This window comes from Canis lupus, chromosome 8, assembly GCF_003254725.2.
Source record: "Canis lupus dingo isolate Sandy chromosome 8, ASM325472v2, whole genome shotgun sequence".
NCBI lineage: Eukaryota > Metazoa > Chordata > Mammalia > Carnivora > Canidae > Canis > Canis lupus.
Window position 1 is genome coordinate 33523779 of NC_064250.1, and position 27449 is coordinate 33551227.

A 27449-nucleotide genomic window follows, 5' to 3' on the forward strand; every position below is an offset into this window, starting at 1 on the left:
GGCTCAGGTCATGATGCCTGGACCCTGGGATTGAGTCCCGCATTGGGGTCCCAGTGGGGAGCCTGCTTCTCCCTCTGCCTATGCCTGTGCCTCTCTCTCTCTCTCTGCATCTCTCATGAATAAATAAATATAAATAAAATAAAAATAAATGAATGAATGTCATAGAAAGTGACAGCCCACTTCGGCTTCATGACAAGGTCCCCACACACCCCTCTCCTTTACATAAATGTTGGGCCTTCCACTGATAAAAGCCATGGCTTGATCGTAGGGTGAGGCAAAGAGAAGACTAGCTAGTGACAAGGTAAACCTGAAGTCTCATATTGGTTGACAACCCATATCTAAACTTGCTGGCATGATTCTGCTTAGTCAATGAGAAGCTCCCACTTCCCTAGTGCTGTGGCTCAGCCAACAGAGTCGATGAGACGTGGGTAGCTGAATAAGTACTAAAGTGTTTTTCAAGGCAGCTTCAAGGATTGTTTCCAAAAGTTCCACTTACCAGTGCATAACGTGTCACCCCTCACAATAATGGGCAAATACCAAGCTGCACTCTTCAAAGACATGGAGACAAATCTTTAGTTAAGAGCACCTGAGCACTGCAGTTAATATACTGAAAGGCAGAGCTTTTCTTCCATCTAAATGGATTACTTAGAAAGAAAGTGTCCCTGAGCTCTTGATCCTTAGGAAAAAAAACTAAAGGTCTTGCCAGAACCACTATAGGATAGGCAGCAGGTGAACAACCTCAGTCTCTACCTTTCCTCCTTCTAAATCCTATAAGCAAACTTTGCACATGCTCCCTGGGATCAGTGTTCAACTTTTTATTAAGGCAGTAGAGCCCATCTCAAAGTCCTTATTCTTTAATCATTTCAGTCATAATTCTCTTTTGCCAGGTTCCTGAGATTCTAACCCTCCTGTCCATCACGTGTACTTCCTTTCCCTCATGCTGGGATATTTCCTTGTGTGATCTGCAACTTTTCACGTGAATGTATTTTTCACTGGGGGTTGTTTTTCCCTTAGGAATCTTGTCTTTCGGCATTGCAGAAGTGACACGACTGAGGAGCATTTCTTGTTTGCTTGTGCCAAGGACACCAGGGATTTCACCTACCCACCTGGAACAGGGTCCTACGTTAATTTCTCAGTTACAGGTTCTTCCATGATGAAGGCAGCCCTAGGGCTTCGGTATCATTTTTCTCTTCCCCTTAGAGCCCCCAGGGAGACAGATACTCCTTTGCTGTTGCCCTGGTCTGTGTGGAGTATTTTTCTAGACCACTTTTCACCACAGAGGCATTTTTTCCAGAATGCTTTCTTATGCAAGGGTTTTAATTCCTGCTTCCTCTATGCCCACCCAAGGCCATGTCTATTGGTCTCACGTTGGTGTTAAACTCCACCCTCATCTCAGCTTCCATATGTGGTCCACGGGTCCCCTAAGGTATGACAGCTTCAGCTCAGGAGGCTACTGCTTGGGCAGTAGTTGCTGCCTGTGGTGACAATGGGTTCCCTTTCAAGCTCAGCTGCATATTTTAAATTTTCGCTCTAATTCATGCAGAATTTCTCTGTCTCATGATGTTGGAAGTGAAAATGCCAACCAACTTCTAACCAGGTGGTTTTGGTTTTTTTATTTATCGAGGTAAAATTCACATAACCTAAAATTAACCTTTTTTAAAACAATATTTTATTTATTTATTCATAAGAGACACAGAGAGAGAGGCAGAGACACAGGCAGAGGGAGAAGCAGGCTCCCTCTGGGGAGCCTGGTGGGACTCAACCCCCGATCCCCAGCCAGAGGCTCACAGCCTGAGCTGAAGGCAGATGCTCAAACACTGGGCCACACAGAAGTCCCTAAAATGGACCATTTTAAAGCTATACTTCAGTGACATTTAGCACATTCAGAATGTTTTATGACCATCACCTCTACCTCATTCCAAAATGTTTTAAATCACCTCAAAAGGAAACCTGCACCCATTAAGTAGTCACTCTCCATTCTCCCCTCCTGCTAGCCCCTGGCAATCACTAATCTGTTTTTTGTGTCTACGGATTTACCTACTCTGGACATCTCATATAAATGGAATCATATAAAATGTAACCTTTTGTGTCTGGCTTCTTTCACTTGGCATAATGTTTTCTGAGGTTCATCCATATTGTAACATGTATACACATGGCTAACAAGCACATGAAAAGATGCTGAACACCATAGCCATTAGGGAAACACAAATCAAAACCACAGTGGGAACCACTTCATACCAACTAGGAAAGCCATAATGAAAATAAAATGGAGAATATCAGTGTTGGCAAAATGTGGAGAAATCAGAATTCTCATCCATTGCTGGTAGAAATGTAAAATGTGCAGCCACTGTGGAAAATAATTTGGCAGTTCCTCAAAAACTTAAATGTAAAATTATCATAGGACTCAGCAATTCCACTCTTAGGTATCTGCCCCAAAGAATTAAACACAGGTCCTCAAACAAATATTTGTCCATGAATGTTGATGGCAGCCCTATTCATAATTGCCAAAAGGTGAAAATAACCCAAGTGTCCATCAACTGATGGATGGCTAAACAAAATATGGTATATCCATACAAGGGAGTATTACTCTGCCATAAAAGAGAATGAAGTACGGATCCATGCTACAACATGGATGAACCTTGAAAACATTATGCTAAGTGAAAAAAGATGGGCACACTAAGTGATGATTGAAGATGAGGTAAAGAAGCTATGTGGGGCCCTCCTGGAAGCTAAGTGGATACTATAGAGAAGTGAAAGGGTAGAAATCATATTCCAACCACACATACTCAGCTCATCCTGCCTCTGCTCTCACGTAATACCCACCTGCTACACTCCCTACAACAACAAACGCCCAACATTACATTTAAGTCAGCCTGCCTTGATGACTACAAAATAGGAGTCTCTGCTTATTAAAACAATTTCCCACTTAAATTATTTATTTCTCTGGAGTAACCATAAAATGTACAAGTCAACTGCCAGGCCATAAACAGAGGAGCTAGAAAGAAACTCTTACCTACATTTCTTATTTGATGTGCTTTTAATCCATTAGAAGAAGAATACAACATTAATTAAGTATCTAAATAATATAAGTACTGTGTCAGAAAATATAAAGTCTTGAATATTTATAAATTAAAATAAAGGCTGCGTTATGTTTAAAAGGGAGGAAGAGAAATTGAATTGTATTTTTTCAGCAGACATAATTAAACCCCAAAGGTCTGGGCATCAATTAGACTCTAGAAATAAAATCTGATTATCCCAGAGACTCAATTCCATGCAAACACTTTTATGAGTTGCCTAACTTCGCATGGTCCTGAATTAGCCATCAACCAAAATGGACTTGTTTTTACCTAGTAACAAACCTTGAACCCATTATGAGTTTCTTATGAAGAAAAAGACAGAGATCTTTCATTTAATTGGCAATATAAGCATCTACATTATTAATGATAAATTTACTTTCCTCTTAATGTAGAAGTCTAAAGGCCATCAATGCTGCAGCAAGTAACAAATGTACACTAAGAACCTAACCAAACAACCTCCACTCTATCTGTGGCCCAGTATTATGAAGAAATTCTTTTCCAAGGCTTGTGTGAGGTTTCTTGTTCACATAGAGGCATCTGCAATAGACTTCAGAGAAAATTGCAGCTACTATGAATGTCTTAACTCTAAGAAAAATGCTTCCAAGATTTTAATGTGGTTTACGATAGACTAACAAATTGAAATTCAAGACCCAGTCATTCACATAGGGCCAAAACGAAGTCTAACAAGAATAACAGGAACAGTCTTTCTTGATGCTACTTTCTGCCACTATACACTTCACAGGAGGCTGCCTTCATTTTCCCCTTAGCACTATGAGAGCCTTCACTGGTTTTTTCCAAGCAATCTTTTTGAAAGGCAATCTGATCATACCACTCCCTGCTTAAAACCCCTTCAAAGCTTCCTATTGCCTTTGGGAAGAAGTCTAAACTTCATGTGACTTATGTGGTCTGTATGATTTCAGTTCTTACAAGTTAAGTGTGCCTTACCTCCAAATCCTCACACTTACTATAACCTCAGCTTCCACCTCCTCTTCTCCCAACTCACCTCTATTCACTTCAGCCTTGGCTGAAAGAGTACTTTTCAGGGAGGTCTGTTCTGGCCCCTACAAGAGGTCCCTCTCCTTGGATACCCAGAGCATCCTGTTGTTCCCATATTGTTAACATGGTAATACAATCATAATTGTTGTTAGATAACTGCCTTTCTTGTTACTTGATGAAACTCTCTGAGACAGGGGTTGTGTCTGTCTTGCTCATTGCTGTGGCTCCAGCACCTCCAGCACCTCATAGCACCTCATAGCATATGGGAGACACTCTTTGTTGAATTAATGAATCATCTTCTACAATAATATATTCTTTTAAGGACTGAGGCTATTATTCTCATATATTTGGAGCCAGATAAAAGATATCTAAGCTAAAATAATTTATATGATCCTACTGAGTACTATCTGCATGAGGGGTTCTTAACCATTTTTGAGCAATGGACCCCTCTGTCAGATGAAGACTATGGACCCCCCTCTCAGAATAATGTTTATAAATGCATAAAAGAAGATATATAGAACTATAAAGAAACAATTACACTTAAATCCCATTATCAAATTATTTTTTAAATTTGTGATGTAATAGTAAATATGTCTTTTTACTGTCATTATATAAGGAGAACTAGCAGCAGGTCTAACAGCTACTATAATTTCAAAGTAATAAGGAGCATAAATGACATATTGAGATTATCTGTAACAACTATAATGTTGATATAAAAATATCAGTAGTATTTATTGGTGAGAAAGACACGCTGCTAATACTAGTATGGCTCCTGGCTCCACCCATAATTAGAGAGAACAATACAATTCAGTCAGAAGTTAGTGAAAATAAGGATGTAATTCTACCATCCAAGTTCATGCATCTCTTAGGAGACCCCAGTGAAAACCACAGAATTGCACTGCTTGGCTTTCCCACCATGGGCGGGGGAATGGGTCACCTGTCCCCCCCACCTGGATCCACAACCACAATTGTGCACTGTCCATATTTCCCCTGAGTGGCTCCCAGACATTGGCTGAACATGGTGGGGTACAAGTGCAGGCCCATTCGTGAGGGACAGAGAGGTCCTACAGTAGGAAACATTGCCTCAAGAACTCACCATCAGCCTGGCCAAAACATCCTCAGAACTGAGCTGTCAGCTGAGTCCTTTCCTCCTCAGTCCTCCTTCCTTCCACCTGTCTTTTCACAGAAGTTAGACATGTGCCAAAAAGTTTGAAAGCTCTCCCAGCCTACTTCTATGCCCTTCCCTTCATCCATCTCCAGTGTCCTCACACTAAATCTCCTATACACACAATCTCATCTTGACTCTGCTTCCCAGAGGACATGAACTAATATAATACCTTCTAATCAAAGAAAAAAATAAAAGCCTATTCAACTGAGTTTATTCAGACCTGATTATTCTGAAGATATTTGGACACACTACATTTACAACACTTTACCAATATCTAACAGCTGATTGCATAAAGGGTCTTTTCAGAGAACTTTTTAAAAAATATTTCCCATAAACTCTTTGTCATCCAAAGGAAGGAGGACTCCTTTAAGGGTTAAGGCCGAGGACTCACTGAACAGGTGACAGTGGCCCATTAAGGAACCTGAAATGGGAAGAAGAGAATTGAGACCTAGACCCAACACAAAGACTTTATTTCAATAATAGGACTTGAAGATTATACAATGTCAACCCATTAGGATATCCTGTCATTCCTGAAACCTCCTCTGACAAAATACTGTAGGATATGAAGTGAATACACAGGAACTCCACATTCACAATAGAGAATCTAATATACTGGGTGGCTAGATATAACTTAGAATTGCAGAAAAGATGCTACCAAAACAGGATTGTGACAAGTAAATCTTAATGGGGAAGAGGGAAAAATACCCTGCACATCACAGAGTATTTCCCGTCCCCATACTCTTCCACAAGGGATTTCAGGTATAGTAACAACATAAAAAGTAATATTAGAGCCAAAATAAGGAACAGGAACACGACCTAAAAAAAAAAAAAAAAGACAGAAATGTAAATAAGCACAGAAAAACTGAAATGAGAGAAATAAACACAAATATGAAGCTTCTAAGAGTTGATAGAGAAAAATGGGCTCTTAGCACCCCAAGTTGAAATTTGGAACACATTTTTTTTTTTGGAACACATTTTCTGACTGAAACCTCTTTGAATGTGTTGGTTAGATTCTATAGGACCCTTAGAAGAAATCTTACTTCTGGTACATTGTGCGCTAAATCAGTTGTTATGGGACACCTTGGGGATAGCATGTATGTATCATTCTCACCTCAGAATATGACTTAATTGGAAAAAGGGTGCTTGCAGATGTAATTAGTTGACTTAAAATGCAGTCATCCTGGAGGAGGATGGGCCCTTGACCCAAGATGAGTTGTGTTCTCATTAGAAGAAGAGGGAGAGGCACATAGAGAGGACAGGGCCACATGAAAACACAGACATGCAAGAAAAGAGCCCTTTGATGACAGGCAGAGGTTGGAATTATTCATCTACAGGTCAAGGAGTACCAAGGATTCCCCATAACGCCAGAAACCAGGAGAGGATTATAGAACAGACTCTCCCTCAGAGCCTCAAGAAGAGACCAACCCCGCCAACACCTTGATTTTGATTTCTAGCCCTCAGAAAGGTAAAAAGTACATTTCTCGTGTTTTTAGCCACCCAGCAAGTGGTACTTTGTTATTGCAGCCCAAGAAACTAATATAATATGCATAGGACTTCTTACCATAGACATTTCCCTCCAGCCTTCCTGCCTCCACTGCCACCATGTTACTGATTTATAATTCTCACATTAATACACCAGGTTTCACAGGGCTTGATTCCATGCTGAGGATCAACCAACCCTTTTAGAAACTGGATCCCCGGGAGCAAAAATCAGCCTGCTGATGATCCTAAGGCCTTGAGTCACCTCTTTGTTCCTATGGAACGATTTGCATGCTGAGACGATCTAGCTCAATTCTAGCCTTGATATATTACACTTTAGTGGTACTTTTCTTCCAAGAACACTTATGAAAATTGCCTCATTAATTCTCACTACTCCCTTGTGCAGCAAGACAGGGACAAGTATGATTATCTCAATTTTGAAGGTGAAGACCCTGAATTCTAAGATCCTAGGACTATGAAGAGCATCGAGAGGTCATCAGCTCCCAAAAGGCCCAAACCTGTTGCTCAGCAGAATTACCTGACAACTCAGCAAAAATACAGATTCACAGGCCTGCCCCAGCAGCTCCAAGACATAGCCCAAGAGTCTGTATTTCTAACAAGTTCCCCACACATCTCCCCCTAATTTTTTTTTTTTTTTTTTTTTTTTTTTGTAACCTGACTAGCACAATTTGTGAACTGGCATTTGGGAACCACAGAGAGTCTAATATTTCCCAAGTTTGAGGGATATATGGACAGACCCTTTTTACAAGATAAAACGGCTTATTATCCTCAGGCTCTAGCAAATTGTTTTTATTATAATGTTACTTAAATAAAAACCTAAGTCTAAACATAAAACCATAATCCTGATAGCTCTTTTGTAGGATTATAAAACTAAAACAAATTTAGTTTTAGTGTTTAAATTTAGTTTGTGAAATTAAAAATTCACAAATTAAATTAGAATCCAAATAAAATTCAAAATGACACCACCGGTCACTGACTGCCACAGAACTGGTATGTGACAGTGTGGCATGCTCAGGCCACATGTGTTGTAGGGGACTCTATTCCCCTCCACTGTTCTCTCCAAGAGCCATGACCAGGCCTGCCTTCCTGCAGTCTGTCTCAATGTCATGGCCTTCACTGCATGAAAATGTGATCATAAACACAATGCAAATGTAGGCTTTCCAATCACATGCATACTCATCTATAAGGAGTCATCTAAATAATCTAAAATATGCTTATCCTGGGGAGCCCTGGGTGGCTCAGAGGCTTAGCACCTGCCTTCCACCCGGGGCGTGATCCTGGAGTCCCAGGATTGAATCCCACATCGGGCTCCCTGCATGGAGCCTGCGTCTCCCTCTGCCTGTGTCTGTGTGTGTGTGTGTGTGTGTGTGTGTGTGTGTGTGTGTGTGTCATGAATAAATAAATAAAATCTTTTAAAAAAAATTTTTAAATAAAATATGCTTATCCTGAGGTGTTAACATTTTTAACCAAATGTGAGCACAAGATTTAAAATTTCTCATAGTAACCTTGTGGACCTCACTTTGATAAACATCAATCTAATCCTTTTGCCTTCTTCTGGGCAGGGTCAGATTCAGTGAGTGTTGATTGCAAATTCTTGGTAACAGTTAACACTATACTGTGCTTACTATATAGCAGACACACTGTTTTAAGTCCATGACAAAAACTAACTTGTTTACTCTTCATATTACCCAGGTACAATAGATACAACCATTATCTCCATCGTGCAGACAACAAAACTGGGCAGAGATGGTAAGCAATTTGCCCAAGATCACACAGCTCATAAGGGGCAGACCCAGGATTTGAACCCAAAAAGTCTGGATCCAGAGCCTGTGTTCTTTACCACTAACTATATACCTTTTCAAGTGAGGTATTTGCATTCCAAGATTTCTCTCTACTTCTAACAAGTAAGTAAAGAATCTGAATCAATGGATCCAGGCTGGCAAGAGTTGCCGTAATTAGGAGCTTCAATGAGGGATGGGACGTTTCACTGCATAGAGACAGGGAAAAGGGGCCTTAGGGACTCACCAACGCAAAAAGCCAGGCAAACCACCTAAATAGGCATCCATCCAGAAAAATCGAGGTAAAATAGAAAAATCTGGGTGGCTACCAATAGGACAGAAACCAGATGAGTGACAGGTCTGAAGCCGAGTCAGGCAGAACTTAGAAATAACTCTCTAAGCTGAAAAGGAAAATGTCTGCAGCCTTCGGTGTGACAGGGAGGAAGCTGTTTCAGTTGCCTATTTAGCTCCAGTAGAATCCTGCAAAAAGGAACCCCAGTCAGCTGAGTATAAACTTATACATGCTGCCCAAGAGGACTCCTCACAAGAGAGGTAAAAGTGACACTCCCTGGAGAGTTAAAGTCACAAAAGCTCATGATAGGAAAAACCCAAGGCTTCTTCCTCAAAGACAACTGCATCTTTATCTTGTCATCTACCAGGTCCTTAAATGAATTTTATTAACTAATAGTTACTTCTCACATTCTGAAAATATAAAGACATCAAGCTACATTAAGTAGCTATAGACTCCATCACAGGTGAAGCACAACAATTAAATGATTGCACTACTCCAATGAATCGTATGCTTTTCAGAAAACTTATTTGGACATAATGAATAGGAGGCTGTCTAAAACGAGATCTGTGTCATAATGCTAAACAATATCCCTGTATTACTGACCAACATGGCTTTCTTCTGCCCTTCAAAGTATCTGAATATTCATTCACCGTGACAGTCAGCATTTTATGCCTGTCTGCATCTGGAGAGATCTTGGCACTTTTTCTAATGTGAAGGGCAATTTTTTCTTAAGGGAACAACAACAACAAATCAGAAAGAAAATGTGGGAAATGAGAAGAACTGAGGCAAATAAAAAAGAATGTGAGCACGTAAGTAATAGGAGAAAGATACAGGAGACATGACACAGGGGAGCTAGAGAAGGAAGTGCAGAGGAAAATCATCTTTTTAAGGGACTGACATGGAGTTAAGAAGAAAGACACTCAAATGCAACTTGGAAGTGATTTGTCCTCATAATTAAACCTTTTATTTCATAAATAAGAAATCAACCCACTGGACTTAGGATCAAAATAGCTTAAGCCTCACTGATGAGAGAACAAGAAACTTACGTAAAATCAAAGACCGTGCCATAGAGAATAGATGATCTTTCCCGGCTGCAAGATATACTTGTTTCTGAGCTATAAAAAAATGTCATAATCATAGACACTCACATTTCACTTTTTTTTTTCAAAGAGCCTCTCTCTCCGTCTGTGTCAGCACAAGTTTTATATTTGATGGTTTCCGCACCAAAAGTATCTATTTTAGGTTACAAAGTAGAAGGAAAGATGTAGACCCAGAAGAACCAAATAGTTTGAACCTGATAAGCCTACATAAATTCCCTGGGCTGATTCATTTCAACAATTTATTGAGCTTCTTCTGTGACCAGGTACTTGCCAAACAGCAGGTACAGAGATGATTAGGACCCTGTTCCTGCCTTCAAGGAGCTTACAATCTCACAGGGAAGACCAAGTGAGAATTAATATGACAAATGGTGGAGGCCCCATGGTGGCAAAGACGGCTGTCACAAATAATGATTGAAGGCCTCCATTGAGGGGTATTTTTCACTACTGCAGAAACCCCGGGCGGGGAAAGGGGGGTCTCCCTTCCCTCTGAGGGTTTTCAAAGTGAACGGCTCATGACATGAGGTGCCACATATCAAGTTCACCCTTCTAATAGCTCAGGCACCTCCACTAGAGCTCGAAACAGGACCAACATTTGCTTTTTTAAGTCTCAACTACTGAATCCTGATCCTGAATCTGAGTTAATGTTCCCCTTATGATGCAACATTCCTATATGGTTCAGGAGTGAATGATACCACCCATTAGCATTTTTGATAAAAGCTTTTGTACCCATCTGTATTCTCATATAGATAACAAAAACAATGGACTCAAACCCAGATTTCTCAGTAATTTGTCTACACTGCACATCTCAGGCCCCACAGCATGGCATTCACCTTCTAACTTGGCTTTAAGTGGAGCACTTTCCAGATGGCCTTAATCTCTGTGCTTGGATTTTCCAACTGGCAAGGCAAATGCTGTTAGTACAACACCATCTAACCCTGCAGATACAATAATGTGGAAAGGGGAAGGGACAAACAGACCCTTCTCCAAGGTTGCAGAGGCTGGTATAAAACACTTGGCTGCTTTACTCAAATTGGGTTCAATCCAAGGAGGGCCATATTCCTTTGTTCGTTATTACTTCCACTAACGTCTACTGTACACCTACAGGGTGCCAGCTCTGTGTTAAATATTTTGCAAACATTTCATGCAGTCTTCAAAACAATTCTAGTGCCATCCCCATTTTATAAAGAAAGAAGCCAAAAAAAAAAAAAAATCCAGGTTCATGGGGGTATTCTAGAAGTATTTGATTTAAACTGCCTCTTGACTTTAGGGCTTTTTATCAAAGTGTTTTCAGTTTGTTGTTTGTGTGCTTGTTTGTCTACTACTCTGCTGTATCCCCTCAATTGGCCACTCCCTCCACCTTGAAACAGCCCTTTCCTTACCTTCTGTGACTCTACACTTTTCACCTATCTCCTTCCTCTCCTCAGCCTCCTTTGAGGGTTTGACCTACTCTACTTCACCTTTGAATTATTCAAGTTTCTCTGTCCCAGGGTCCTATTCCAGGCCATTTTCCTTCTTCCTCTAAACTTGCTCTCTAGGCATTATCATCTACTCCTATGGCATCAGTTGCCATCCAATGTGGATCATTATAAAATATGTAGTTCAAATTCAGCCTCTAAGATCCAAACATATCTCTCCTCTCATGCACTTAAAATTTAACCCATGATCTCTTCCTCTTCCCTCCCCTACTGTACTCCTAACTTATACCCTCCCCTGTCTTCCTGTCTTAGTAATGACACTACTACCCACCCAACTATATCAGCCAAAAACCTATGAGTCCTCTTTAACACTTACCCTCCCTCCATCCCAAGATCCAGTCACCAAGATCTTTTGATTAACCCTTCAGTTAATCTGGATTCCATCTACTTTTCCCCTGTTCCAATAAAAGCCAGTGTTCCTCTTTCCCTTTATTCTGACGAGCTTCTCATTGGCATCCTTGAATCTGCTCTTGCTCCTTTTCTACTCTGTTTCCACTCTTTGTATAGCATTCCTTGTAAGACATCCTATAGCCAAAGTGATGTCTTTAAAATTCAAATAGCACATTCGAAATCTTCTATGGCTTCCTATGATCCACAGCATGAAATCCTGAAACTGTGTCCTGGCAGCAAGGTCTTACAGGATATGGTCCCTGTTTGATTCACCAGCCCACATGCTTGCTCTTAACCCCAGGCACACTGGCTTTGATTCTAGTCCTCAAATACTTGTTCTTGCCTCCAGCCTTCACAAATTCATTTCCTTTGCCTAAAATCCTTTCTCAGCCTCTACCCATCTTTGCCTACATGCTAAGTTCACAAATACATTGCCTGGGAAAGCCTTCTCTGACCCCCTCAGGTCAGTGCCCCTACTATATGATCTCTGGCCACCTACTCTTCTCCTTCAAGGTACTTATCATAATTGTAATTTAAAGGCTGATAATTGATTGATTAATGTCTGTCCCCTTCCCCTTACTAAAATGTAGGTGTCATAAAGACAGTCAGAGTGTCTGGAAGCATGATGGAGTGTTTCTAGCACTGCAGGATTCTCACTTAAGTTTCTATTACTTTGGTTAGGAAAGAATGTCTATACGTGCTGCGGGTCACATCAAGTTGCATCACCATCCTCTTGTGACAGTCATGCATGTGTCTTTATGTAATGTCTTTCACTTTCCTATGCCATTCAGTATTTATAAATCTAGCATATGCTATCATTTGCTAGACCGTAAGCTCTAAAGAGCCACAGAGATTTGGCTTCTTGGAGTTAGGATGCTGAGAAATTAAGGTTGTGACTTGATGCCTCTCAAGGAGTGTATATCCTACAAATCCTCATTTTACAGGTAAGAAAACCAAGACACTGAATCTTGGCCAGGGCTCATGTTCTGGTAAAGAACGTGAGTGATGGCAAAGCCAAGCTGTGACTCTTACCTGTGAAGTGGAGGATGCAGCTAAGTACATTTGGCATGATCATATAAGCCATTTCACTTCTCATAAGGAAGTGAGTGGTCCATAGATTCTATGACATTATTTCAGGCCACTTACCACTCCTCTCCATTTCTATCTTGACCAACTGAGTGATATGAAAAGCTTTGAAATCATCTTGAAATGTGCAATGAAGAGTCAGCTACCTATAAGGTCATATCTATATGGCTTCCTGACTATATAAAATGCAAAGACTGTTTGTTTGTTTGTTTGTTGTACAGCAATTATGTGGGAGCTTCATTTGCCAGTAAGATTACCAAGGTCTGCAGTATTACATAGAAATTTTTGTGATTAAAAAAAAGAAAGAAATTTTTGTGATGGTTTGAGCACAAAAATATCACATTGAAAATTAAGATTAAAATATAATTTTCATGCCTCACCATTTAAGTCCTTTCATTTCATCTGATTTGGTCCAGGACAACCAAAAACACTTATTATTTCCCACCTGTCCTGGGTCAGACAGTAGAGGCACCCTTTCCCTTGGACCTGGATTTCAAGAAAGGCACAGACTGTGCTCCCATGTCAAAATGGAAAAAGCAATAGAAGGCTATGTGCCTTTAAGATTTTTTTAATTTATTTATTCATAAAGACAGAGAGAGAGAGAGAGAGAGGCAGAGACACAGGCAGAGGGAGGAGCAGGCATCATACAGAGAGCCTGACGTGGGACTCGATCCAGGGTCTCCAGGATCACGCCCTGGGCTGCAGGCGGCGCTAAACCACTGCGCCACAGGGGCTGCCCGGCTAAGTGCCTTTAATATGAATGGCTGCTGTGACTATCTGGAGTCCTAAGGACTGCCCAAGCCACACACTAATGTATGTATCAGTGTTCTTCACTACAGAGAGAAACTAAAGCATAAGGAAAAATATTTCCAGTTTGACTCCTTAAGAAGCCATGTTTCCTCTCATTTATTAATTCTGATAGAGACAGCAACAAAATATGTCCCAAGTCAAGCCGATATATGCATCCTTTACTTGCTTCTTAGAACAAAATAAGAACTCAGTTAAATTTTTCAATCATTCATTAAACAAATAGTTGTAGGGAAGCCTGGGTGGCTCAGTCAGTTAAGCAGCTGCCTTTGGCTCAGGTCATGATCTCATCGGTCCTACGATCAACTCCCATATCAAGATCCCTGCTCAGTCTGCTTCTCCCTCTGCCTCTCCCCTCCGCATTCATGCTCACTCTTTCTTTCAAATAATAAAAATATCTTTAAAAAATAGTTTTAAAGACTTATGAGGTACATGAAATTATGCTAAATTCATAGGAGAAAGTGAGGTGAAATAAACAAGCTCTTTTCTAGGTTTCACAATCTTAGAGTCTTTTTTTAAAGATTTTATTTATTTCTTTGAAAAAGAGAGAGAGCCTGTAAGTGCTGGGAGGAACAGAGGGAGAAGGACAAGCAGACTCCATGCTGATCAGAGCCCCAGGTGGGGCTCAATCTCATGTCTCTGAGATCATGACCTCAGCCAAAATCAAGTCAGATGCTCAACCGACTGAACCACCCAAGCACCCCAGAATCTTATAGTCTAAAAGGGATCATATATGCAAATAACTTTAATGTGAGGCAACATAATTACCTCATATTTAATTAACCAGTAGCAGAGCATCTTTAAAGTGCCATGTTAACAGGTAATATTCCTTACTTCACTGTTCAAACCTCGGTCCATGGACCAGCTGCATCAGGGAATACCTGGGAGCTTGTTAGAAATGCAGTCTCAGATGCAATCACACAACTATGAATCAGAATCTGCATTTTGATCAGATTCCCCAGAGGATTCAAGCACTTGATGAAATTTAGACAAGTACTGCTTTTTACATTATTTGGCCCCACCAGGGACAATGTTTATGGAAGATGACCTCAAAGTTAGAGACTCCAATTTTTATAGAATTAAGGCTTAATACATTGTTTTTAAAGTGAACCTCTGAGGGATTTGTTTTAGGATTTAAATGTACAAAATGTGATTCAAAAGCTCAGCAAACTATACGTCCCTGCACGTTAATATCCTGTGAGCACTCAGACCCTTACCTAGAATGCTAAAGGATTTTTAAATATAGCTGTATTCGTACAGGTAAGAATATTTTTTTCTAAAGCTTAATATGTATTAAATTGACCTTGCAGAAGACACTAGAGATGGAAACGGTCATCAAGTCCAACTTGATGATAAAAATCTTTTAGAGGGAATGTCACTAGAGGGAACTAAGATGGGATTCCTCCCAACTCAAGAGCTGCTGAGTCATAGAATCATAAAATGTGAGCTCAAAAAAGACCTTAGAGGTTATTCTCTCAGCTCTGCTCCATTTCCAAAGAAAATCATTCTGCAGTACCTTCATATCCATAGTCTCTTTCTCCAATGAGCTCCAAGTGATTCATATTTATCAACTGACCCATAAAGATTTTTTTTGATCTTTTGATACCTGCAAAGTGCTGTGAGGTTTGTTTTTCTTTTTTTTAAGATTTATTTATTTATTTGAGAGAGAGAGTGTACGCACAGAGTGGGGGGGTGGAGGGGCGTAGAGGGATAGTGAATCTCAAACAGACTCTGCGCTCAGTGTGGTGCCTGACTCAGAACTCAATCTCACCATCCTGAGATCAACCTGAGCCAACACCAAGAGTTGGACATTTATCAGACTGCACTACCCAGGTGACCCCTATGACAGGCTTTAATATAACAAATAAAGTTGTATGAGTTGTATGCCATGAGATGCACAATGAAGAGAGAAGCCTTAGGAAGAGAAAGAGAACGTTTGAGGCAGGATGGTCAGAGAAGGCTTCACATGACTAGAGGGAATTGTCCCTCTAGGAATGGTCCCAGGAAACACAGGTGCAAGGACATAGGTTCTTTGGTCAAGGCCACAATGCAAGTCCCTGGAAGAACTAGAGAAAACAGGCTCCTGCCTAACTTTTTCTTCTACCATGCCACACCTCCTCACCAGTACTGGCTTTCTGGAATTGGGCTCTAAGGCAAAGTCTGCTAATTGCCCACCAAAGTCCATTCTCCTCTTCTTCTGCAGCAATAGACCCATAGCTGGGCACATGCTACCCCGCTGTCCTAGTTGTCTATTCTTTTGCTGTTAGAGATGACCTTGGGACCACGTTGTTGCCTATGAAAATGTCAGTGGAAGTGACATGTGACTTTGGGGTCCAAACAAAACTCCTTCACACTCGCCTTCCCCTCCCTCACAACTGCAACCCCAATATGAACCACACCCTAGTGGATGCAGAGTAGCAACTCTAAAAAAACCTGCATCCCTGAACCACCCTTGAAGCAGAGCCACCCTCTAACCTGGAATACTTCCCTCGGGTTTTTATGTGAGAAATAAAAAAATAAAAAAAAAAAAAAACAACCTTCTCCCTTTGTTAAACCACCGAATTATTTTTGGGTCTCTTTGTTATAACAACCTAGCCTCATCCTAGCCAATCTTAGTATATAACCAATAAAATGTAACCAAAATGAAGTTAAATGAAATTGTAGAAATATATATAATATATATATTAAGAAGAAATAAATATTAATATATATAATAAGAAGTTATAGGGGATCCCTGGATGGCTCAGCTGTTTGGCGCCTGCCTTCGGCCCAGGGTGTGATCCTGGAGCCCTGGGATCAAGTCCCGCATCGGGCTCCCTGCATGGAGCCTGCCTCGCCCTCTGCCTTTGTCTCTGCCACCCCCCCTCTCTCTGTATCTCTCATGAATAAATAAATAAAATCTTTAAAAAAAAAAAGAAGTTATAATAAGAAGGTTGATGCTTTCCTACTTTAATAATAAGTATCATTTTGCATTAATTCCTTGACTCAGCTAAGTTCCTGGTATACATGGGTGGAGATACAGCTAAAGATTTTATTGAGCAGATAGATAGACATGTAATTGGGCACTTATCAGGTGCCAATTTGTTAAACAACTTACATACACATTAAATTAATTAATCCTCAAGCAGCCCCGGTGGCCCAGCGGTTTAGCACCGCCTTCAGCCCAGGGCATGATCCTGGAGACTCGGGATCGAGTCCCGCGTCGGGCTCCCTGCATGGAGCCGGCTTCTCCCTCAGCCTGTGTCTCTGCCTCTCTCTCTCTGTCTCTCATGAATAAATAAATAAAATCTTAAAAAAATTAATTAATCCTCACAACAACCCTAAGAGATTAGAAATCTTATTATCTTTGATTTACACATGAGAAAAGAAAGCTTAGAAGGATAAATTAACTAAATATATAAGTGGTTATTGTTGAGTAGAATTCAAACCTAAGTTTGAGTGATTCTAAAGCCAGTGCTCTTTTCTAAAATGCTATATCCAGGGCACCTGGGTGGCTCAGTCGGTTACACACTGGACTCTTGATTTTGGCTTGAGTCATGATCTCAGGGTAGTAGGATCAAGCCCCCCATCAGGCTCTGTGCTCAGTAGGGAGTCCCCTTAAGGATTCTCTCCCTCTCCCTTTCCCCCACTCTCTCTCTAAAATAAATAAACAAATCTTTTTTTAAAAACGCCATATCCTAGAGTGCCTGGGTGGCTCAAATGGTTAAGCCTTTGACTCAGGTCAGGTTCTCCAGGTCCTGTGATCAAACCCCAGGTCAATCCCAGCTCAGCAGGGAGCCTGCTTCTCCCTCTCCCTCTGCCTCTTCCCCTGCTTGTGCTCTCTCTGTCTCTCAAATGAATAAATTAAAAATGCCACATTCCATGTGTACATGTGTGGGTGCGTGTGTGTGTGTGTGTGTGTGTGTGTGTGTGTTTGTTGATGGAGGCAGGGATCAGGTGAATGAAATAAGCATAGCAGTTAAATGTGACGACTGTAAACACTGGATGAGAGACAAGAGATCTGGGATTTTCACAGGTTGTAACTCCGGCCAAGCTATTTAGCTTCTCAGGGCCTAAGTGTCCTCTAGGGTAAAATATATTACCTGAACCAGATGATCTTTAAAGGAACGGCTCTAACAGTCTGCAACAAATGTACAAAAACCCAGTTGTCATTCATGTACTACCATCTATGTGACCATTCTCACTCTCAAATTTGAACTATACAGTAGAGCTTGCTAGAGAAATAAGGGTTGTATTGCTCTGAAGGAACAGCATAATGTGAAAGTTTAAACAAGCAATATACAACAATCACAGTACACCCACAAACTCAAATGCACAGAGCTTCAGAATGCCATAGATTATTATGCTTTCTCTTGTTCAAATCTGCTTCTTTATTCTTCTTCAGCAAAGCGAGACAGTACTAATAACTGTCCCAGAATGGAAAGATAGGAAAGTCAATTCTTTTCCACCATTGTTTTTCATTGTAGCCTTGCTCACAAGTTAAATTAGAAGTAAAATCAAAGAAGCAAGCACAGGAATACTATATCATTGGCCATATGGAAAGAGAACTGGGGAGAGTCTTTGGGACAAGCCCTAAGGACACATGAAGGAGGGGACCGATTCCTATAGCAGAAATCTTTAAGTGCTGAGTAATGTCAAGAGAAGCAAAAAGAGCACATAGGCATATAACCCATCCTAGAGACACAAAGAGAAGGGTCTGTGGGATACAAAGGATTATCAGAAGAGAGCTGCATTAACACAGTTTAAGGGTGAGAGTCTTTGGGAACAGGAAAAAGCTGCATAAAACATCTTAATAGCCTTTCTGGTGCTTCATGTCTCCCAAGGTACATATAAGTCTGGGAGGTCGTGCTCGAGGTGGCCCTGCTGAATGCCAGATGCCAGGCCACTTTGCCAAATCCTTTGCCAGACCCTAGACAGCAGGGCAAGATTTCAGAAAAGCCCTGGCAAGGATGCTAAATCTCATCACAGAGCAAGCTCTAATTTTAAAGTAAACATTTATGGCCAGTCTTTTCCATTAAGTATGCATTCCCAAGGTCTAGGGAATGTAGATTCAACATGTCTCTTCAGCTGCCGCCTACAGATAGGGCTCCAAATGGACTACTGGAAATGACTCAACTAATGCTTTGGACACTAATCATCTCAAAAGTATCCCGTAAATACCAATTCACACCACATCACTCACCAAAAATATGCCACTGAAAACGCTCTGAAGCAATAACTCTCCCTGTGTATGGCATTTATGGGGAATTAATAACCAGCTGCAGTCTATGGGCTTTGAGCAGAGCCAGCAGTTATTAATGCATAGGAAAAATTTTATACTCTGTTTCATTTTTCCAAAGGCAACATCCTTCAATGTGCACAGAATATAAAACCCTGGATGCTGCATTATGTGTGAGTTCCCCGGTATTTCTGAAGAGCCTGGTTGACTCCCTCGTGACCACGGCTCCAGTTTTCAAGCAATTGAAAAAGTAAGTAACAGGATCTGTCAAGAGGCTGTTTACAGTTTTAAGCCATGTTGTCCATACACAGAAAACAAAGTGAGATACAGACCAACTGAAACACAAAACTGTCCTAGAATCTGCAAAAAGGAAAAATGCTTTCAATGTCTTTACATTAAGTCCATTGGACTACTGTCCATTTTAATCTACGTCATATTAGTTTTTGACTGTCATTCAATATGATCACAATTTCAACTTTACTTTGACTTTTCCTGAGCTATATTTTGCTCACTCTCTTACTTGTCTTGCCTACACTGAAAAGACTGAGTAATTCATCTCTAGAGTCTCCTAAACAGGGTAGTAAAAGCAGCATTAATGAGTCAGCTTTGCTGTTGTCTCCTCATAACTGTCACTAACAGGGAATAGCTTGTTCTTGGCTTTGTACCCTCACTACACCAATCTGCCTCTTTATTCTAACACCGTGGAACTTGTGGAAGGCAATTTGGTCCTAATTCTAACAGCTAAATCGACTACCATTAGCAAACACTGGTGAAGGCCCAGTAGGAATATAAAGATTTTGAAACTATCTTTACCCCTACATAGCCGATGTTCCTCCAAAACTGTGGTTTGATCACTGGATGCTGCAGCATGTGTGAGTCTTAGATCCAGATATTGGTAGCAAGGAATAACTGGACAACTACAGCATTGATCTTGTAGGTTATCCCTATACTGTGCCCAGTGAATCTGTATTAAGAGATGTATAGTAAAGCAACTACATGGGGCATTTCTGAGTCAAAATATTATTTACAAAATATTTCCCTAGCTGCAAAAGACCACTGCTTCTTCAGAGCAATCAATAGCAGAGAGAAAGGTATCTCTAAGGTATTTGGGCTGCCATGGGGTTTGCACAGAATATGTATAGCACATGCCATGTTGGGCTCCCACCTGGTGAGGTTCCTCCATGAGTATCTTGGCCCACAGTCCCTTGCAGCCCTCTCCTTAGCCCTGAACGGCTCAGTCCAAAGGATCCAAATTCTTAATTCTGATCAGTTGCTCAGTCTAAGACCAGAGACTTCCCTGAGTTCCAGCTCACTGAGGAGCAGCCCCTGAAATCCTGCCTGGTTTACTCCAGTCCCTCATCTAAGGCTTGACCCTTCACCCTACCTGCCAGAATCCAATTCTTATACTTCTAGCCCACCTTCTACTAGTGACAACCTTCCCTGTATAATACCACACAGGACCACTTGTGGATTTCTGCCCTGCTCAGCTAAACTCACTAGCTGTCTTAGAATCAATCTTTTCTGAAATAGGACTGAAACTGTGGATTCCCCTCAGACATCATGCCTGATTCCCCTACTATCCCTTCCAAAGCTATAGTCTGGTTCCTTCAAAAAGAAGGTATTTCTAAGAGCTATAGGAGAAATCAAAACCATGGGACCTAGTAACCACTGAATATAGAGGTTATGAGATTAAAACATGAAATATGACTGAATTTTCAATCTGATAAGACTTTTCTCAGCACCTTACATATATTCCAGAGATCTATCAATACAACAAAAGTTGGAGGAGGAGGGAGGCTGCCTTATCACATTTCACTTTAAGGGAATGACTCCCTCTAGAGCTATGAATGACACCAACTGCAGAGCCTTACGCTACAGCTTTCAACAAGGGAGTCAGAGGATGAGCCAGAGGTGAAGGTGAAAGTCAGAATCTAGCTTACAATGGGCCCCTCTGATTATATTATCCCATATACTCCTCACACAAACCCAAGGAGGTAAGATTATCCCCATTATTTCCAGAAAACACTGGGGCTCATAGAGGTTAACTTGCTCAGAGTCACTTACTTTAATAATTGTGAAGCTGAGAACTGAGCCTAGATGTGTTAGATTCTAACACTTGAACTCTATCCTTAAGCTATAATGCCTTCCTAGGAGAAGCTTATAAAAGTACCAGCCAGAGGCAAGGAAGACAAACAGAAGGTAGTGGAACAAAGGAGTCATGGAGGATAAAGTGGCCAGTAGAGTCCAGCGCTGCAGAGAGTCAGGCAACATAAGAACTGAAAGGGACAACATATATGGAGAATTATATTTATAGAAATAAACACACATTAAGTGTTAGCTATGTGTCAGAAACTATGCTAAATGCTTTAGCTGTATTAATTCTTTTAAGCCTTAAAACAGTTCCTAGGGATAGGCTTATTGTATTGATAAACATAAAATAAGACACAGGAAGGTAAAATAATTTCATACAGCTAGCAGAGAGCAGAGTCTGGACTTGAATCCTGGTAAGTGGGCTCCAGGCTCTGCAGGCTTAGTCTTCCTAGGAAGTCTCCCAGCAAGAACAGTTTTGGTGGGGTGGTACAATCTAGTCAACTTGCAGTTGCCTATGAAGGGAAAGAGAAGATGAAAGCAGAAGTTCAAGGAGGAGATGTGTTAGTTTCCTAGGGCTGCTGTAACAAAGTACCACCAACTAAGTGGCTTCAAACAACAGAAATGTATTCTCTCAGTTCTAGAGGTTACAAATCAAAAATCAAGATGTTGAAAGGTAGAAATAACCACAGGAAAAAATCTGGAAAAAGCACAAACATATGGAGGTTAAATAACATGTCAATAAACAATGAATGGGTCAACCAAGAAATCAGAGAAGAAATAAAAAATTACATGGAGAGAAATGAAAATAAAAACACAACAATCCAAAATCTTTAGGTGACACCAAAAGTGGTTCTAAGAAGGTTATAGCAATACAGGCCTCATTCAAAAAGCAAGACAAAAATCTCAAATAGACAACCTAACCTTATACCTAAGGAGCTAGAAAAAGAAGAAAGAAAACCCAAAACTACCAGAAAGAAGGAAATAATAAAGATTAGGGCAAAAATAAATTATATAGAAACTAAAAAACAAACAAACAAACAAACAAACAATAGAACAGGTCAATGAAATCAGGTGCAGCTGGTTCTTTGAAAAGATCAACAAAATTGATAAACCTAGCCAGACTAATCAGAGAGAGAAAGAGAGAGAGAAGACTCAAATAAACAAAATCATAAATGAAAAGGAGAAATAGGGCAGCCTGGGTGGCTCAGCGGTTTAGCGCTGCCTTCAGCCCAGGGTGTGATCCTGGAAACCCGGGATTGAGTCCCACATCGGGCTCCCTGCATGGAGCCTGCTGCTCCCTCTGCCTGTGCCTCTCTCTCTCTCTCCCTCTCTCTCTCTCTCTTTCTCTGTCTCTCACGAATAAATAAATACAATATTTAAAAAAAAAAAAAAAAAGAAAAGGAGAAATAACAACCACCACAGAAATGCAAATGATTATAAGAGGATGTTATGAGAAATTATATGTCAACAAACTGGACAACCTAGAAGAAATGGATAAATTCCTAGAAACATATAACCTACCAAAACTGAAGAGAAAGAAATAGAAAACATTAACAGACTGATTACCAGCATTGAATTGAATCAGTAATCAAAAAACTCCCAACAAACAAGAGTCCAGGACCAGCTGAATTCTACCAAACACATAAAGAAGAGTTAATACCTATTCTTGTTACAGTGTTTCAAAAAATAGGAGAAAAACTTCTAAATTCATTCTATGAGGCCAACATTATCCTGATACCAAATCAGATAGAGATACCAAAAAAGAGAGAGAGAGAGAGAGAACTAGAGGCCAATACCTTCAGTGAATATAGATGTAAAAATCCTCAACAAAATATTAGCAAATTGAATCCAGCAATACATTAAAAAAAAATCATTCACCACAACCAAGTGGGATTTATCACCAGGATGCAAGGGTGGTTCAATATTTTCATATCAATCAATGTGATACATCACATCAATAAGAGAAAGGATAAAAACCATAGGATCATTTCAATAGATGGAGAAAAAGCATTTGACAAAGTACAACATCTATTTATGATAAAAGCCCTCAATAAAGTTGGTTAAAAAGGAACACACCTCAACACAATAAAGGCCTTATATGGAAAAACCCACAGTTAATATCATACTTAATGGGGGAAAACTGAGAGCTTTTCCCCCACAGCTAATATCATACTTAATGGGAGAAAACTGAGAGCTTTTCCCCTAAGGTCAAGAATAAGACAAGGATGTATTACCACTCTTACCACTTTTATGCAACATAGTACTGGAAGTCCTAGCCACAGCAATCAGACAAGAAAAAGAAATGAAATGCATCCAAATTGATAAGGAAGAAGTAAAGCTTTCACTATTTGCAGATGATCTGATACTATATATCTAAAACCCTAAACTCTGCTCAAAAACTACTAGAATTGATAAAACTTCAGTAAGTAAGTTTCAGGATACAAAATCGATATACAGGAATTCATTGCATTTCTATACACTAATAATGAAGTAGCAGAAAGAGAAATTAAGAAAAGAATTCCATTTACAATTGCAGCAAAAATAATAAAATACCTAGGAATAAGCTTAACCAAAGAAGAAAAAGAACTACACTCCAAAAATTATCAAACATTAATGAAAGAAATTTAAGACACAAAGAAATGGGGAGACATTCCATGCTCATGGAGAACAAATATTGTTAATATATCTATACTACCCAAGGCAATCTATAGATTTAATACAATCCCTATCAACATACTAACAGTGTTTTTCACAAAACTGTAACAAATAATCCTAAAATTTGTAGGAACCACAAAAGACCTCAAACAGCCAAAGTAATCTTGAAAAAGAAAAACAAAACTGGAGGTATCACAATTCCAGACTTCAAGTTATATTACAAAGCTGTAGTAATCAAAACAGTATGGTACTGGCACAAAAATAGGTACATAGATCAAAAGAAAATAGAAAGCCCAGAAATCAACTCACAACTATATGGTTGATTAATCTTCAACAAAGGAGGAAAGAATATGAATATGCAATGGGAAAAAGAGTCTCTTCAACAAATGGTGTTGGGAAAACTAGACAGCTACATTCAAAAGAATGAAATTGGACCACTGTCTTATACCATACCCAAAAACAAACTCAAAATAAATTAAGGTCCTAAATGTGAGACCATAAAAGTCCTAGGAGAGCAGAGGCAGTAATTTCTCTGACATTCGTCATAGCAATCTAAAGAAGATGTGGCATATATATACAATGGAATATTACTCAGCCATAAAAAGAATGAAATCTTGCCATTTGCAACAACATGGATGGATCTAGAGAGTATAATGCTAAAGGAAATAAATCAAAGAAACACTAATAGCAAATTATTTCATTCATATGTGGGATTTAAGAAACAACAGCAACAACAACAAAAAGGCGGGGAGCAAAAAAGAGAGCCTTAACTTTTGACTGTAGAGAATAAACAGATGATTATCGAGAGGAGGTAGGTGGAGATGAATAGTTGCTGAGGATTAAAAGTAGACTTAATCTTGAGGTGCCTGGGTGGCTCAGTCAGTTAAGCATCTGCCTTCGGCTCAGGTCGTGATCCCAGAGTCCTGGGATCAAGTCTCATATCGGGCTCCTTGCTCAGCAGGGAGCCTGCTTCTCCCTTTGCCCCTTCCCCTGCTTGTGCTTCCTCTCCTCTCTCTTTCTTTCAAATAAGTAAATAAAATCTTAAAAAACAAAATGTAGGGGCACCTGCATGGATCAGTTGGTTAAGCATCTGTCTTCAGCTCAGGTCATGGTCCCAGAGTCCTGGAATCATGCCCCACCTCTAACTCCCTGTTGCTTTTCCCTCTGCTCCTCCTCCTGCTCACACTCTCTCTCTCAAATAAATAAATAAATAAATAAAGGCTTTTTAATAAATAAATAAAAATTGAATTTAAAAAAAAGTACACCTAATCTTGATGAACACTGAGTAACACATGGAACTGCTGAATCACTATATTGTTCCCCTGAAACTAATATAACACTGTATGTTGATCACACTGGAATTGAAATGAATGAATGAATGTTGTTGTTGTTGAAAGGGTCATGCTCCCTTCCAGTTTCTAGTAGACCCATATATTCCTTAGCTATAACAGCATCCCTTCAATCTCGGCCTCAGTCTTCACATGGCTCCTTCCCTGCATGTCTATGTCTCTGTCTCCACTGGCATTCTCCTTGTGTGTTTGTGTACAAACTTCCCTCTTGAAATGCAACATCAGTCACATTGAACTAAGGCTCTTCCAAAGACCTCATCTGGATTAAATCTGCAAAGCCCCTATTTTCAAATGTTGCATTAACAGGTCCCAGAAGTTAAGACTTCAACATATCTTTTTGGGGGAGGAGGATACAATTTAACCCATGACAGGAAACTTAGTCCAAGGAAGAGTTTTTAAAGATAAAAATGGGAAAGATGATCTACATGCTCTTTTAAAATAACATTTTATTAAAGATCAGTAGTCAAGTAATAGTTCTTTCTAAATGTGCAGAAAATCTGATTATCTGTATCCTAAGAAAGGCTTGCCATGACTGGCATATCATTTTTAGTATTCTCCTTTGATTTAATGAGTTGGAGAAGGACACAGTCTCAGAGCTTTATGCCAGGAACATTCTGGTACTATCCATCTATCACAACCTCCCCGGCTCATGTCTCCCCTGATCAATAAGAAAGCAGAATCAATGCCCATGTCAAGCTGCACGGTTAACTCTCAATCACACACACTGACAGAAGCAAGCAGTTGTGTAAACACTAAAATGAACAAAAACTTTCCACCTGGCTAGAATTTAGCTGGTTTTTCTACTGATACTTTCTTAGATGATTTTTTAAAATAGTTTGTAACCCTCAGTTTATATCAAATGGAAGAAGCAGTCCAAGGAAGTAGCCTAGAAATAGCTTAGCAACAAAAGCGAATCTGGGAGTAAATGATCAGTGCAGATAATCTACACACTTCTAAGTAAGAATTAGGTAGACTTAGAGTATCAATAATAGGTTGATCCAACACCTAACACATTGGCATTAAAATTTTACTTTAAAAAATTTTTTTACTTTAATTCCAGCACAATATTAGTTATTATATGAAAGAAACTGCCACTTATAACATTTATACATTCGTTACTTTTCCCCAAAATGTTTAATTATTATCTGCTCCTTCCTGATTAGTTTGACATAGTATCATAAGCATGAAAATTTAGCAAAAACTCTAATTAAAAACACCAATAAAGAATGGGCAGGTAGTAGCTGTCAAAGGGTATCTAATGCTGTAAGACATTTGTGATTCACACTATCTTTGCTCTTGAAATTCAACCACTGTATTCACAGTATTGGAAGTAAAAAATGACACTCCCCAGCTGGGGCAGAAGACATCAACATTGTCAAGGGGCAAGCATACTCTTAATACAAACACAATACATTATTCCAGTAATGTCAACCATTACTCAAAATGTTTGAAAGACTCCTTTCCTATAATTACCACCAGAGAGTACAAAATATTCTAATTCTGTCATTAATTTAGCAAATTCTTATTTAGTGCCTGTCATATATGTGATACTGTGCTATGTGTCACTGATTTTTTTAAAGATTCAAAAGTAATTCAGAGCAAAATCATACACATGGTATTGTTAATCAAGCAGAAAAATGCCATTTTTTAAAGATATATTTATTTATTCGTTTGAGAGAGTGTGGGCAGGGAGAGGTTGAGGGAGCATGGAGTCCAATGCAGGGCTCAGTCTCATGACCCTGAGATCACGACCTGAGCCAAAACCAAGAGTTGGATGCTCAACCAGCTGCACCACCCAGGCACCCCCAGAGTAACACCATTTAGATTAAAAAAAAGTTTCACAGAAAGTATGTTGCCAGGTAAAGTATAATTCACTCTTTCTGCATCAAAATAGAGTCCTTCAGATGGTTTCAGGATTTCTTCCGAATAAGTCTGGCTGACACTGGACCTTGGAGGGTAAATTTTTAGCAAACAATGCCACTGATTTCAGAGAATCTATCCACATTGCCTTATTGTGTGATTGCAGCCATTCTTCTGTTCCCTCAAGTCTCAAGACTCAAATCAGACATTCAGGCTGAACCCACCAGGCATCACCATCATTTAGTACCTTCTCCAGAGCCTGTCATTCTTTTTTCCAGTTTCCCTTGAAAGATCTAAACAAATGGTGAGTCATGATGATTTCTATGCATCACTGCAAATACACAGCACACTCTTACAGCGCTTCCCCTCATGCCTACATTGTCCTTTAGAATGAGCTCGTTTCTTTCCCTAATTTACTCTTCAAGGGAGGGTAGGTATAAGCCAGCTCTGCAGAGAAATGTAAGTAACTGAATGACCCATTTATTTTTTAAAAAAGATTTATTTATTTATTTATTTATTTATTTATTTATTTATTCAGAGAGAGAGAGAGAGGCAGAGACACAGGCAGAGGGAGAAGCAGGCTCCACGCAGGGAGCCCGACGTGGGA

At 39.9% G+C, this 27449-nt stretch overlaps 1 protein-coding gene across 10 annotated transcripts in view; it reads right to left on the reverse strand.

Annotated features, from left to right (window-relative positions):
- ARMH4 (armadillo like helical domain containing 4) overlaps positions 1-27449 on the reverse strand; it is a 171657-nt gene that overhangs the window by 28728 nt on the left and 115480 nt on the right. The window contains exon 7 of one of the 10 annotated variants that reach the window (XM_049113215.1): positions 21357-21490. The exons of the other annotated variants lie outside the window; for them this stretch is intronic. Coding sequence (XP_048969172.1) covers positions 21357-21490 — 134 coding nt within the window. The remainder of the gene's footprint in view (positions 1-21356; positions 21491-27449) is intronic. 10 annotated transcript variants of the gene reach the window in all.